This window comes from Cebidichthys violaceus, unplaced genomic scaffold, assembly GCF_023349555.1.
Source record: "Cebidichthys violaceus isolate CVI_PGR_0920_01 unplaced genomic scaffold, fCebVio1.0.p SCAF_8, whole genome shotgun sequence".
NCBI classification, from domain to species: Eukaryota; Metazoa; Chordata; class Actinopteri; order Perciformes; family Stichaeidae; genus Cebidichthys; species Cebidichthys violaceus.
Window position 1 is genome coordinate 16511846 of NW_027176964.1, and position 15088 is coordinate 16526933.

The following is a 15088-nucleotide window of genomic DNA, read 5'->3' on the forward strand; positions in this document are numbered from 1 at the left end:
TCTCCCTATAGAAACAATAATAACATCTTTACTATTGGTTTACTAAACCAAAGCAATATACAGTAAAGTCATGTTTTTATGGGGGTTAAGGGACGTCTGTCTCAGTTTAAATCAAAGTGTATGTGTTTGGTTTTTGACCCACTTAACCCACTCGGACGGGGCCTCCCACAAATGAAGATGGGGCCAGGAAACTGTGGTTGCCTAGCAAGTTTTATATCCACGGTGCAACGGTTAGAAGACGCGCTGCTCGGTCTGCTGCTTGTGCTATAAACTTAACAAACTTAGCAGCAACTACTTTAAAAAACACTATTTTCCCCTTCGAGGTCCAGGCTGCAACACTTGACGGCGCAAGATGTCCGTCGCGGGATTTAAGAAGCAATTCTACAAAGCCAGTCAGGTAAAAAAGCGCGACTTAAAGTGAACATTCACGTTAGCCGATAGCCGATAGCTTAGCTAAGGCTAGCTAACTGTCTTGTACTTTTCTTGTTAGTTTACGCTAGCTTCAAGCTAACCGTAGCTGGTTAACCAAAGTGGAAAACGATAGTTAGCGACGTCTCGGCTAAACGCTGACGTTAGCTAACGTTACATGACACGTAACTCGTTGAAAAGTCTACGACTAGCTTTATTGTTGTTAAACTCTTAAGTAACTGTCAAATGAGTTGCGGCTCACAAGTAGCGTAAACTTTAACCCTTAACGTTAGCTTTACTTTCACTTAGCTAACGCTAATAGTTTGTTCACGTTAGCTTAACTGACTCTAACGTCAAACTTGTTTTTTATTTTTTTTGCCGTAAGCTAACATAGTAGGTTTTCTTCGTTATGTTGAAGCTCTTCCATGAACGTGGGCTACACGACTGTAGGTTAGGCTAACGTTAGTTAATGAAGTTTGCAGTAAAGTTGTTGTCGAACTAAATTTACGTAGATTGTATTCCCTAAAATTGACGTTTAAGTAGAAGTTAAACTCTCTTTAATTTGTTGATGTTTATGAACACAGAGTTTCTGGATGCTCGCTGCTTTCTTTCCTCGTGTGTTTGATGTGATGTTAAACAGCAGGTAGAGGCATTACTCATTTAACGTTAATACCCTGAAGTGATGTTCGTGTTTTGTTATTTCTAACGTGCTGGATTACACAATGTTTTCAAAACGCTTAGTCTCAAGACAAATTGGCCAACTTGTTGTGGTGATACTGCGGTTCAAATCGCACACCTCATGTTTCCAACAATACACCCAAGAGCCAGCCTGTGAGCCATGGATTATATCATAACGTAAATATTCAAATTAGTATATGACCACATCGCCGTATTCTAACGTTATTAAATAACAGCCCTGGCTGATTATTGAATTATTTAGCACAAGTCACCACTGATGCCAGATGGATATGGGAGCTTAGAGAAAGCAAGTCAAACATTTACTCAACTAAGAAGTGTCAAATTGTGACATTCCCAGTAGTCTGATCGTTTGTCAGTTATTAGGTCAGGTTTGTCTTGTGCTTCTAATTTTCCGATGGCAGTAATGTAACTTTGTTGCCTCTTGAGAAAAGGTAAATTCGCCACCACAAACACGGAGCTCAACAAAAACATGGGCTGTAAAACCGGTGGCCTGTGTTTTGATGACAGCTGCCTTGCGACAGGCCTTTGCTTTTCACCTGACATTGTGTGACATGCAAGACGACGCCTTCTCTTCTCAGTGGGTGTGTATTGGAATCCAAGTTATGCGACTACTCTGCCCAAACTAGCATCCAGCAGATTTAAGTCATGTACATTTGACAATACAGCGACAATAACAAGCCAGGGGTGAGAGCATAGAAAGCTTTTATTCCATTAAAGGTTTTAGCGAAAACTTCAAGCGGTGCTGTTGGATTGATAACCGTACAGTGGCGCTGGCCAACTCCCAATGCCAAATCCTCAACTATTTGGACTTGTGTAGCCGGTGACCTATGGGGGCCTATACTGAACACCCTGCCCTCCGGTAGCATGGGCCATGCCAACAAGCTCTTCGGGTTATTAAAAGTGTTATCGGTTCTCTTAAGTTAGTTGCCTAATAAGCTCCACGTCATGCGGCCATAAAAAGGTGCTTCATTCAATCAATGATTGACGTGTATAGCTGACATTGTGCTCCTGCTCTTTCATTTGATTCCGCATCATATCATCTATCTTGCTTTTGTCATCGACCAACAAGACTCTAAACCCACATGCTCTCTACAAATGTGCTCATGACTCATGATATTTATTTTTTGCAAAGCTATGCAACAAAATGTACTTGAAATATTTCGCAGCTACACGTCGCGTAACTAGTGCTAAAATTCAAGTCTTTCAAGATAGATTGCATACTGTAGTTGGACCAGGGTGAGCAGGTTTATTCGTCACGGAGAACAAAAAACCCCGAGTGCTGCGATGAAGCCAGATGGGCCGCTCAAAGTGCGTCTGTGTTTGTATTTCACACATCTCCATGCCACAACAACTTCACATCTGGTACAGAGAGAGATTAATTAATTGCAATTAAAATGCTGTTTATTAGACTAAATAATTGGGGGAACATTTGGTGCTGAATTATATCCCGTGACTCAATTGGCAATCGGTGCTTAGTAGCGCTTATTTTCACAGCCACTGAATGTTTCATTCAAAACTACTTTACCGAGGCTGTATATCGCACAGACTGCAGAGATTGATCGATCCATCTGGTCATAGAGTTTTATCTGCAGTGTGGCGCCGACAGCTGCACCGAGTTGAACACGCGCACACAATGAGGCTCTTGTTCGGCCTGCCGGGCCAACAGCACTGGGTTTCAAAGTTAGTATAACTCTGCATGAGAAACGCAGAACGTATGTGCCGTGTGTGTGAGAGTCAGGATATGGATTGAGAGCAGGATGAAGTGTGTGTGTGTGTGTGTGTGTGTGTGTGTGTGTGTGTGTGTGTGTGTGTGTGTGTGTGTGTGTGTGTGTGTGTGTGTGTGTGTGTGTGTGTGTGTGTTTACTAAGAGTATCCATGGATGTGGTTGTAGTGTAGGAAACTGAAATGTGTGTGTGCTGACCTGATGGAAAAAAAAGAAAAGGAAAACCTTTTTAGCAGAATTCCTTTTGGAACGGAGGAAAGTCCAGTTTTCAGCGTTCATTCCCTCGCGCACACTTGAGGTTCCTCCACTGACGGAAAACATGGGCACGTCTTGGAAGCCGAGAATTGTGTCAACTAGGCCCGGAGGGAAAAAAAAGTGAATGTTGGCAATTGTTAAATATCCATTTTAAGTCTGGAAACAGACAGCGGTGTGGTTGTGACGGTCTGGTTAAAGCCCCTTTTGACAACGGCTCGTTACCCAGTTGAAGTTTCCTACCCGCGGCGTATTCATCCACCAGTCGGCTTTATCGCTGCGATCGCTCTGTGTTCACAGCTGGTGAGCGAGAAGGTTGGCGGTGCAGAGGGAACCAAACTGGATGAAGACTTCAAGGACCTCGAGAGGGTAACATCCGTACATATTTAAGGACATATCTATACTGAACATGAAGAATAACATGTTCTTTTGTTTGACCTGAAAGTTAAATGTTTCCCTCACTCCTAAACACTCGCCATATGCATAAATGATTGTATCTCTCTAACATTGTACCGCCAGAGAGCAGATATCACCAGCAAAGCAGTGGTGGAAGTCCTCAACAAGACGTCAGAGTACCTCCAGCCCAACCCGGCAACGAGAGCTAAGCTTTCCATGCTCAACACGGTGTCCAAAATGCGCGGGCAGGTCAAGAGTCCTGGCTACCCCCAGCCTGAGGGCCTCCTGGGGGAGTGCATGACGAAGTACGGACGGGATATGGGCGAGGAAACCAACTTTGGTAAGCAGCGCAGTGGAAGCATTTTGAGGACGTGATATCGGGTGAAAGGGAGATGAAGATTATGGTTATGGGGGTCCATCTACTTTAGTATAAAACCAATGATTGTTGTTATTATTATTATTATTATTATTATTATTATTATTACCATGCCTCACAGCGTCCTACACTCAGTAATGCTGGTATTGTGCGCTGCAGGTGGGGCTCTAACAGACATTGGAGAGTCAATGAAAAGGATGGCTGAGATCAAGGACTCTCTGGATATCGATGTGAAGCAGAACTTTATTGATCCACTGCAGGCAGTCGCTGAGAAGGATATCAAAGACATCCAGGTAGGATCAAAGGAGTAGTATGCGTCTTCTGCACGTACAGGCCGGGCATTGACTGATGAGTCAAAAAGTATTTACTGTAAAATGGTTAAATCACTCAAAACCATCGTAAACAAAGTGAAAACACTGTTCTGCGTCCCGTCTCCCCCCAGCACCACCTGAAGAAGCTGGAGGGCCGTCGTCTCGACTATGATTACAAAAAGAAACGTCAAGGTAAAATCCCAGACGAAGAGATCCGGCAAGCCCTGGAGAAGTTCCATGAGTCCAAAGAGATGGCTGAAGGCTCCATGTACAACCTGCTGGAAACAGACGTGAGTCTGGACCACTCTCACACACTTTGCATTGCAAATGACACGATGAAACCTACTGGCCTGGTTTATACAAACACTGGGAAAAAAACAAACTGCAACGACTCTTATTTGATAATAACCCTGTTGCCAATGAAGTAGGCGAAGTGAGGAGGTGACCTTTAGTATAGTGACACGAGTAATACATCGAATGACATCTTGAGAATAAAAGCATTTATGACTGGAGCAGATGGAGTTGAACTGCATATTCTGTAACGGTGCGTTAACGTAGTGAATTTATTAAGTAAGTAAGGGGAGGAATGAGACAGAAGATGATCACCGTTAGAACTGTATGAAACATGGCAGCCAAACAAACTAAAAGGTGTCATTCTTGTTAATATTCCCAAAGAGTACCTGATCATTTGCATTCTGCTTGTAAATCAGTTTCACCTGTCACCTGACGCACGCTGTCATTGGAGAAGCAACATGCGTCTCGTTTAGTTCGTCCCACAATGACTTGCAGTAGCGAGAGCCTGTCGGACCCGTTTTTTGCTTTGTATTTACCGTAGTCATACCTGCCAATCGTGAGGTATTTCAGAGAGAAGTTATTGTGATGAAGAGGTCTGACCTAATGATGGAGTACAGATGATTAACCGGTAAAGAATGCTCTGAAGCGCCGCTGCCGTTTCTGTGTTTGGTCCTGAAATATTTATTTTTTTTGTTTGTGTGTGTGTGTGTGTGTGTGTAGGTGGAGCAGGTGAGTCAGCTGTCTTCTCTGGTTGAGTCTCTGCTGCAGTACCACAGACAGGCTACGGAGGTCCTGGAGGAGCTTTCTGGCAAACTGACAGAAAGGTCAGTGGCGTGACTACTTGTGGAAGATGACGCGCCTTTATGTTGAGGCTGCGTCCTCTGGGTCGGCTGTAACCGTATTCTCTTCTGCCCGTCTGATTTACAAGTGATTCATTTTCTTTCATTGCGACCGTGCGCAGGGTGACCGACGCTCAGTCTCGTCCGAGACGTGAATACACCCCCAGACCCAAACCCGTCTACGAAGCCTACGGAGAGATAGAAAACTCTAATGGAGGATACTCGCCAGCTGCAACGACCCCTCCAGCTTACTCCTCCGGTAAACTTACCATACATACTTATACTTACTGTGTATTTTGTCCAGGCGGGCAGCCTCTGTGTCTGAAGAGTGAAGCCAACGCGGAGGTGTCTTCTCTCTACCGACCAGCAGGGGGCGGCTCCCAGTTCAGTCGCTAAGTTTTAAGTCTTCTTCAATACAACACGATGTTCATTTAGTGAATGATGTTCCTAGTTAGAGTAAGATAGAAGGAGGATGCTTTAGGGCGGGGCTACCTTGTTATTGACAAGTCGCTGCCGTACCGGAGCCGTGTACGGCGTCCAAGTATCTGTTCACTGGTTTAATAAAAAAAAAAAGCCAAGATGGCGACGGCCAAATCGCCGAACTCGAGGCTTCATCACGTCGGTCCGCAAACCAGTGGGCGACGTCACGATGACTGCGTCCACGTCTGATATACAGTGTATGATTTTTTTTTTTTTTGTTGTTGAAGTGTGCGAGTCGATCTCATCCTCAAGACTAACGTGTTTTTCATTTTGCGACATGAAGCAGCACAATATCCAGGTCCAGCCTTCCAAAGAACCTCCGTCAGGAGCCGACCGCGTGAGTGTGGGACAGACGGGAGATGACGTGTCACTCACACAGAACTAGAGAGTGTCGCTGCTTTCACTTCACTCGGCTGTGTGCATGTCGGTGTGACGGTGAAGCAGAGTCGACTAACGCTGTCGAGGGGTGTCTGTTGGGTCCACTGTGTCCAGTCTGTGGGGTTCCCAGAACAAGACGAGGGCTCGTTAGATATAGATGTATATAAATCTCAGCAAACCATGTGTGGGTTTTTAAATCAGTGACTAGTGTTTTTAAGTCTAAAAATCTAAAACGTGTGAACCCACAGTCATGGTTTTGCTGATTTGTGTGGATCTATATGTCTGCCTGTTCACTAACGGATAATCCTCCCGAACCTCGAGAAGCTTCATGCCGCATGGTTCATGTTACAGACCTAGACGTTCACCTCCTCAGTCAAACAGGAGAACATGAATGTTGAAACATGTGATGTTGAGCTTCAGGAGGATTCTCCCCTTCACACTCACTGACGACTAACTTTTAGACATCTCTGGTTTTAATGACTTCTGGTTTTATGGTCCTATCGTCTGGTCCTTCGTCCTACTGCAAAACATACTGGTGACACAGGATACACTTCTCTTTATTTGTTCCTCACACCTCTCTCTCTCTCTCTCTCTCTCTCTCTGTGTGTCTCCTCCTGCAGCCGAGCCGTGCTGTAAAGCTCTGTACGACTTTGAGCCGGAGAACGAAGGGGAGCTGGCCTTCCACGAGGGTGACGTCATCACCTTGGTCAATCGGATCGACGAGAACTGGTTTGAGGGAGCCATTCGTGGCAAAACGGGATACTTCCCCAACAACTATGTTGAAGTGGTGGTGCCTCTGCAACACTGAAAAAACGGCAAGGCGAGAAACCGCAAGATGGAGAGGATGAGAAATGGGGAGATGGTAGTGGCTTATCAACTCCCAATAACCAAAAGATATCTGATCTTTATTGTAATTATAGGGTGAACCGAGACAGGGACCTAATTTGTACCTAAGAGTTATTCGAGTACATTTTTTTTTTTTTTTATTCTGTCAGATTATGTCAAGATTAAATTTTGAAAAACCGTAAGGACAGAGGGATGTTCAGTCAAAAAAAAAAAAAATGGCACCGCAATGTGAGCATTTACCATATCCTGAGTATTTCCATTCACTCTCTATGCACCTGTGCACTTTGTACACTACACCTCCATCACCAGGACTGATGAAGCAGGATCAAGAGAGAATGACCTCTGTAATGTTCAGCTGTATCCACAAACACTAAGACGTGCAAGTACTTTTTTTTTAACGATACTCCTAACCTATTTGATATTCACAGGATGCCATTCCTTTGTTCTATGTATTGTTGATATTGGTACTACACACATGAATTTAGTCCTCTAACCCCCCCCCCCCCGTCATTCGACAATCCCACGTTCCACTTCTGTGCCTTTCGGGCGTCTTCATGGACTAGTTTGAGTAAACATGGAGGACCGGCTGCCCCACTCTCCATGTTTGAGACTGTCCTCTACTGCCCTCTGGTGGTTGTAAAGATCACTCCTAGCTATTTGGTTTGAGAGTTTTTGTCGTGCGACCTCTCATCTCTTACCAAACTCGCCTTTTTGGCGGCTCGACTTGTGTTGTTAGTGTGGATTTTCTTTTTTCTTCCAAATAGCTGGAGTCAGTCGACGGCTACCATCGACTGACCGCTGTAGTAAACGTGGTTTCATTACGATCGGATGAACTGTTTGTTCGAGACCATAAAGTAGTTTTATAGTCTATTCCAAAGAGCTGGAGGCGTTCCATAAATATGCTTCGTTGTGTCAACTTTGTATCAGTTGTTGCTACTTTTGTTAATGATTTACTTTAATGTAAATTTACCGACGGCAATGTTTCTCACTACACTCCACTCTCTTTAGTTGTTCCCTCCTCGGACGAGACCGTTTGTCATTGAAAGGAAACATATTTCGATCCAGCATCACGCGTGCAATTCTGCAAAATGAAGTAACATTATTATAGGCAAACCCGCTTTTTTTCCTTTTTTGTATACTTCACATTTTAAAAGGGGAAGAAGCTCACTTTTCACAGTTTCCATTTGAGTGTAACAGACGAAAAATGTTTCAATTCAACCTCAAATCGTTTTTTTGCAGCGTTACACAAAAGCCATACGCGTCCCTCAGTTCCTCTATCTCCTCAGGCTGTATTGATGCTGCTGGCAGTGTCACGCATTATGTTTTCGTGGGCTTTTTACCCAACAATACTGACAATGAATCTGTGTTGTTTTTTTTGTTTTGTTCCCCCCCCCCCCCCCCACATAGTGCCGGGGGTCAAGCTTGGCGTTGGTACTCTGACCCTATAATTCAGAGCATGTAAATGAACCTGATGTGTTTTTGTACCTGCCTCAGTTTTCAGGCTGAAGCTGTGCACCGAATACTGCACAACCATCAGCAAACAATTGTGTACCCAGTTCACTAATAATGAGGAAGGCCTTTGCACAATAGCCGCTTTCACTTTCAATTAAGTCTTTCGCAAGCCGACTATGAACTGCGAGGGTTTGTGCTGTTCCCTAAAATACCAACTTTCTCTTCCTGTCATGATCCCCTTGTTGGACCCCACCCCCACCGTACTCATCTCTGGCCTCGCTGTTCAAACTGGGAGTGGAACAGACAGGTCTTTTCAGGAGGGAGGCTCACAGCAGTGGATTATGCCCTCCCTCCCCCACTGCTCTTTATTCACCACCTGCCCCCGTACCCCTACCCCCCCCTTTCTCATTATCTTCCCCATCCCAAATCCCATGGTGCCTCTGGAGTCTCCTGGTCCACTCCTGGAATAATGTCCTTATTTTTTTTATTTTTATTTTTAAATCATAGCCTTACATGTTTTGTTTGCACGTCTTCTATGTTAATCACGTCACGTATAGGTGGGGGCCGTCGTCGATGGCTGTGCTGAGTAATAGCGGTGTGGTTCAGGTGGGGGTTCACACGCCTCATTACACTGAATAAGAAGCCCTGAGTTTGAGAGGTGGAGAAGAGGGTCGGGGGGGCTCAGGTTGCGCTATTATGCAGCTCGTATAATATTGATGAATAATGTCGCGCAAAGGGCTGAGATCAATGTCTGTGCGCCGCTGCACGTCTGCATTAAGACGACTATTTCACATCTGAAACGGTCGTCTTAATGCCGCGGCTGACGTTTATTAGCAGTGCTAACGTTCTGTTATTGCTCACATTGCATCCATAACCATAAGTCTCTCAACTATGCAACAATTGATGAAGTATTATCAGACTTTTAAGCTTTATTTGTATTATGCACATGTCTTTGTTCAAATGTAACCGCTTTGCATGAGTCTTCATTACAGCCTCTGTGTCTTACTCAACGTCCTTATTATTATTTTTGTAACTGTGACACTGTGGGGAGGCTAAGAGTGGGATTATCCTGGATTATCTTTAGGATGTATGGATTACCTCTGTGCTACGTGTAATCATTGTGTATTGTATACTTTTGTAACCATGTAAAGGGAACTGGATGCTGCATTCACTTCTTCAAATAAATATTAAGTAAGTTGGCTCCCGGTGTGTTTTTACAGCCCTGAAACTGAATTGACCTTTTTTCCAATTTATATACTTTAATGAGAGTATGTACACTGATGCAGAACATATCAGAGGTGTAGGATCGTCCCTTTTTAAATGCGCCTGATTCTTATTTATATCCATCACTTGACATTTGCACAACTGCTCCTTTTTTTTTCTTGGCTCATTTTCTCTGTATACTCTGGACATTTACCTCCCAAACATCCGATGTCTAATCGGAACAGCCGCCCATCTGCATGATTTCCCCCCCCCCCTCACCAGACACAGGAGGCTACAGCAGCCAGCTGTTGGATTATTGCCACAGCACTATCTCATCGGGGGAAGGCGTGTCACTCTCCGAATTACAACCAGCGCCCCTTTGTCCTCGGTCGGTGCCCAGCCAGCGACAATCATGGCGGCTGCACCCGTCAGGCAGCGCTCCGGGCCGGGGGGACCCCGGGCGCAGCTACCGCCCTGCTACTACGAGGGATACCTGGAGAAGCGCGGACCGAAAGAAAAGGTAGGCTCGCCCCGGCGCAGTGCCATGTTGTTTCCAGTGCATGCTGAGTGGGTTAGCGATGGTCAGTATGTATCACCGGTTTATGATCCCCCATTCCCAGAGAGCTGTCAACTTCTTTATTGTGTTAGAATGGGCGAGGCGAGACACTGATGCCGGTGGGGAGCGGATCGCAGATTTGTTGTCCTGTTGAGCCTGGGGGGGGTTTTTGTGCAAGAATCTGACGCTGATAGTGTGCAGCAATTCATTAATGAATCACCACGTATGAATCGTGGAAGCCCCGGTTGCTGTCAAACATCGCATGTCATTTAAATCGCATCAGCTTGATCGATCCGTGGCTGTATCTCAATAACTAGGCATCTATGTCACACAGGAGACGGTATGTCTGCCAAGCATTTACATCACCCAGGATTCAATGCCAAGTCACGGACATATTGTTGTGACAGCCTGAGCCCTGAAGTGCATCTCCAATATCTCCATTACAAAGTTGCATACAGGCAAAATTGCAAAACTCTTAGGCATATTGTTTTTAATTATTCATAAGGTGACAAATACAGACTGGGATACCCTCTTCTTCCCCCCCAGGCCCAGTGTCTCATTAAGCTCATTTGAAGGCAATACAGACGTGTAATGTGAGCCTGGCTCAGGTGCAGGGTCTCACACTGATCCATGGCCACAGATTGACAGCAGCTGTGGCTCACTTCCTATTCATCTCCTGGGACAGGAAATGGAAGGGGGGGGGGGGGGAGTAGTCATAAAAAAAAAAGGAAATATCCATTACACACACGAGACAGCAGTGCATCCTCTTATTTCTCATGTCTGCTTCTTTTCTGGGTGTGACAGGCGGCCAGGCGGCTGTGGACCTGTCTGTGCGGGAATTCTTTGTATTTCTTCAATAATGCCAAGGACAGTCACGTAAGTTTCAGACTGAATATGATGTGTCGTCTGTGCATCACAGTGAGTTGGCACTGAAACGTGTGTGTGTGTGTGTGTGTGTGTGTGTGTGTGTGTGTGTGTGTGTGTGTGTGTGTGTGTGTGTGTGTGTGTGTGTGTGTGTGTGTGTTTTACAGTATGTGGAGAAGCTGGACCTCAGTGGATTTGTGTCCCTGAAGGACGACTGCAGCCGGGACAGAAACCTGGAGGCAGCCAGACTCATCCTACGCATGAAGGATGGAGAGACCAAAATCACAGTAATGCACACACACACACACACACACACACACACACACACACACACACACACACACACATAAATACATACAAATGAACACTTTTTCTAAGGTGTAACACTGCTGTCGTCTTTACCAGGCACCTAACTTGGAATCAAGGGAGCTGTGGAAAGGTTTCCTCTACTCCGTTGTGGATGTAAATATTCATCTTATGCACGGCCTGCGTCCCCCCCTCGCATCAATCTTTATCTCTCTTGCGCCGTCTTTAAAATATTCCCCCTCCCTCCCGTCCAATCACAGCTCAACGTGCCGTCCTGTCTCACGTTGCTGCCGGGCCAGCTGCAGATGCTGAAGGAGATGGTGGACAAAGAGAGGTCCAGGCGGAGAAATCGCACTCCCACGCGTGCTCCTCCCTCGCCCCTCTCCGTGCCTTTAGTAGGAGAGATCCCACCGTGAGTTTCATCCCTGAGAGGATGCACTGTAGCTGTACTACCTTTCTTTTTTCTTTTAGTGTGTGAGCGTGACCTCGTTCTCATCATTAATGTGCGCGACATGCAGGTGTTTTCGACCGGTGTCTCGAACAGAGGCCGAAGTCCTCCTGGAGAGACACCCGGACTGCGGCAACATGTTGCTCCGTCCAGGCAGAGATGGATGCTCATTGGCCGTCACTACCAGGCAGGACCTCAACGGGTAAAACGCTGCGCCGCACATCTGAGCGCCACATATAGTCATTCGCTGCAAATGTTACAAGCGTTTGAGTTTTGTCTCTTTGTGCTCCAGGTCGGTGTTCAGACATTACCGTGTGACTCAGAGGGACCAAGGTGGTTATGTCATCGATGTAGAAAACCCCGTGAGTGTTTCATACTTGCAGTTCAACACTTAATAACATTCCTAAAAGGTGGAGTTATTCTGAATTGTTTTGTACTATTATTGACTTTCTTTTATATTCATTTTGAATGACAGGAGAAACCTCATGTTAGAGATGCATCGATCTAATGTTTTCACCCCGGATACAGATTCTCATATTTTAATTCAGGGTGCCTGTGCTCTCTTTTACCAGATTTATAATCTATATACACCTCTGCACGACTTACCATAACTGATGTGACTGATTGCAAGAACACATCATTTTTGTAATAATGCTATTAAAGAAACATTATTGATACAAAACAGGCATATTCAAGTTTTTTTTCTAAAGGGATTTTTGGGGTCGCAAGGCAACAATTCAGCACAAAGATCATTTTGTAAGAGATATATATAGAACACAAAAATGACAAATATGAATAATGCTTTGAGATGACAACAATCCACAATGTCTCCGTGTAAACGGCATCAACTAACCAGCTGCTTTAGGCGTCTAAAACAACGGGTTTCCTCCTCCAGATCCCCTGTGCTACGCTCCACGAGGTCATCGACGCTCTGGTAGAGAAGACGGCGGGAACCCTGCAGCCGTTCCTGCTGGAGGAGCCGTACGAGGAGAACATCAGTGAGGCGACGCAGGCAGCACATTCTCAAAATTATTTTTTTTTTTTGTCTTCCTGATTATTGTTACCAGGAATCAATAAGGCTGCCCGATTTATATACTCCGTTTGTGTCCTCAGCATACGTTTCCGCCAACGATGAGAACGGAGAAAGGATCCTCCACACTGCCCCCTCCAGCCCCCTGCCAAAGGCTCCTGCCCTGCCTCCAAAACAGGGTTCGTCTCTGCCACACAAACCTACGCAGACCGCCGCAGACAGACGGCAATAACGAGCGCTGATTTTTTTTTTTTTTGTTTGTTCTGGTGCAGATCGTTGGCCCGGCAGCCCCCTGTCCAGGTCTCCGGCCCCCGACCGCCGCATCCTGACCTCCTCGCCAGTGCCGGCCTCGCCCACCAACCCGATGAGGCGACTCATCCTCTCCCCTTCCCCTCTCGCACAGAGTGAGTTCATGCACGTCTCACCTGCTGCAATCCATCCTGGTTTAAAAAAAGAAATTCAATATTCTTTATGTAGAAACAGGTAGATCTACTGTACATAGCAGAGACATAACACGATGCGTGTCCTCTGTCTTTCCACAGCATTCAATGAGGAACTCAAAATGAAGCTTGAGAAGAGACGAGCCAGTCAGGAGTGATGCACTCGTAAGAAACAACCTGCTGTCGCATCATACCCGATCTTCAGTGCCAAACCCCTTCTCACCACAGCTATGTATTCATCCGGTGCCTTCTAGGTGGAAGACAAGGGACTACAAATACCACCGCCTTCTTGTAGGGAGGTAAAAAAAATGTTGGACTAGATGGTTAAATGAACTCTGGTTTGCTCCATAAGAGCAAGACTGGCTGGTAAACACTGGATTAGGTTCATAAAAGCGCAGCCTGCCTCGGTCGGGGTAACAATCCACTAGTTCTTTGTCTACTTTTCATAAAGCGGTTTACAAAAGAAGTAGTGCCACAACAAATGGTCTTCCTTCAGATCAGAGTCCACACTGAACCAATATATCTGGCAGCTAAAAAAAAACAAAAGCACTAACACATTCAGGACCACCGACGGAGCCCGATGTTGTCTCGTCTGAGCCCACGTCTGAGTGCTGAGCTGCTGATGTTGTTGCTGCTGCAACACTGGAGACAAAGAACAAAGCCAACCACAGACTGCCAAGATCAACACTGGAGACCTGAGACACTTTATCTGCTCTGGAAGGGAAGTAACCCAAGGGTTGCTCAGGGTTTTCAGCTCAAGCAATCCTCCTCTCTCACCTCATCATCACACGTTAAAAAAAAGAAGAAGAAAAAAAAAGAAGTATTGTCTGTTACAGTCGAGCTGGCCAGGATCTAAAAAAAAAAAACTGCACAATCTCTGCCTGCTGCTCACGAGTGCTATTTGTGATCGATAAGCAACCGCCGTTGCTCATTCATGACTCAACGTTAACCGTTCTGTCGGTGCTCATTTTAAAGTGTTTCCTTATTCTGTGTCCGTGCTACTGTGTGATGCAATGACCCCACTGGTGCTCAGACCTGCCTGGAAACTCCAGGTGCTTTTTTTTTTTTTTTCTGTTTCCTCTTCAAGCGAATGAACTGTCCTCACATGTGAGACTGCCCTCCAGTGGAATGTCTGTCTGCTAAAAAAAAAAAAAAAGGGACAGAGACCTGATCAGCACACAGTCTTCACACACAAGTACACAAGTACTGAACTGGCCTTTTGGCTCCATCGCAGTATTGTACCGCTTGTCTGCCTTTGTAACAAAACGATCGTTTGTCACAGGTCTGAAGGTGCTTAAACATAGCAGCATGTGTTTCTACGATGACATTTGTTAAGCCGGTAGATTTGTGTCTTGAGTGGTGAACCGTGGTCGACTGACTCACAAGCGTCCTCTAACGATGAACCGTTTCTTGTATGTTTGTACGTGATGTGTGGCGTCCTCTCGACCGCCGTCACAGAACAGTGTTTGTTAGATATCGAGGGCATTAAATGGTTTTGCATGGATTTTGATTTGTCCTTGTTGTGAATTGATAGGTCGGGCTTAAAAGTTTCAGCAAAGTTTGCAAAAGTCATTTTGTTTTTTTACAGTTTAACATGGAGGTTATTGTATTTTTGTTCAGTGTTCCTTCGGTTTAGATAATCCACCATGATCTCACACCTTCAGATACCTTTATATTGGAAATAAACAGTTTTCTCCATATTTCCTTTTTTTTAAAATAGATTACATGAAACAACTACTCTTATTTAATTCTGAAACAAGTTTTTTTTTTTTAATCAAGCCACATTT

General features: G+C 45.2%; 2 protein-coding genes across 3 annotated transcripts; both read left to right on the forward strand.

Moving 5' to 3' along the window:
• The first annotated feature begins 207 nt into the window (after nucleotides 1–207).
• Nucleotides 208–9655, forward strand: LOC137892800 (endophilin-A2-like). 2 transcript variants are annotated; one of them, XM_068738183.1, is made up of 9 exons: nucleotides 208–397; nucleotides 3383–3451; nucleotides 3602–3818; nucleotides 4014–4147; nucleotides 4297–4455; nucleotides 5180–5283; nucleotides 5421–5557; nucleotides 6062–6115; nucleotides 6777–9655. In XM_068738183.1, exons 1-9 carry the CDS (start codon nucleotides 353–355, stop codon nucleotides 6962–6964), a joined length of 1107 nt encoding a protein of 368 aa, XP_068594284.1. In that variant the 5' UTR covers nucleotides 208–352; the 3' UTR covers nucleotides 6965–9655. The 2 variants fall into 2 exon arrangements, with proteins under 2 accessions (XP_068594284.1, XP_068594285.1); XM_068738184.1 differs by lacking the exon at nucleotides 6062–6115 and having other exon boundaries at nucleotides 209–397.
• Nucleotides 9656–10007: 352 nt separating this feature from the next.
• stap2a (signal transducing adaptor family member 2a) lies at nucleotides 10008–14480 on the forward strand. The gene is made up of 11 exons (XM_068701917.1): nucleotides 10008–10177; nucleotides 11018–11089; nucleotides 11245–11364; nucleotides 11483–11539; nucleotides 11644–11795; nucleotides 11902–12033; nucleotides 12124–12193; nucleotides 12727–12829; nucleotides 12945–13040; nucleotides 13134–13265; nucleotides 13404–14480. The coding sequence occupies exons 1-11, from the start codon at nucleotides 10070–10072 to the stop codon at nucleotides 13457–13459; spliced, it is 1098 nt and encodes a 365-aa protein (XP_068558018.1). The 5' UTR covers nucleotides 10008–10069; the 3' UTR covers nucleotides 13460–14480.
• The last annotated feature ends 608 nt before the right edge of the window (nucleotides 14481–15088 follow it).

Bases quoted from the DNA above. Each gene is read 5' to 3' on its own strand.
- LOC137892800 (XM_068738183.1), top strand. From the start codon at position 353: ATGTCCGTCGCGGGATTTAAGAAGCAATTCTACAAAGCCAGTCAG. The intron at 4,148-4,296 runs GTAGGATCAAAG...GTCTCCCCCCAG, and splicing joins AGGATATCAAAGACATCCAG to CACCACCTGAAGAAGCTGGA. The intron at 5,284-5,420 runs GTCAGTGGCGTG...GACCGTGCGCAG, and splicing joins TCTGGCAAACTGACAGAAAG to GGTGACCGACGCTCAGTCTC.
- stap2a (XM_068701917.1), top strand. From the start codon at position 10,070: ATGGCGGCTGCACCCGTCAGGCAGCGCTCCGGGCCGGGGGGACCCCGG. The intron at 11,365-11,482 runs GTAATGCACACA...CGTCTTTACCAG, and splicing joins ATGGAGAGACCAAAATCACA to GCACCTAACTTGGAATCAAG. The intron at 12,034-12,123 runs GTAAAACGCTGC...TTTGTGCTCCAG, and splicing joins ACCAGGCAGGACCTCAACGG to GTCGGTGTTCAGACATTACC.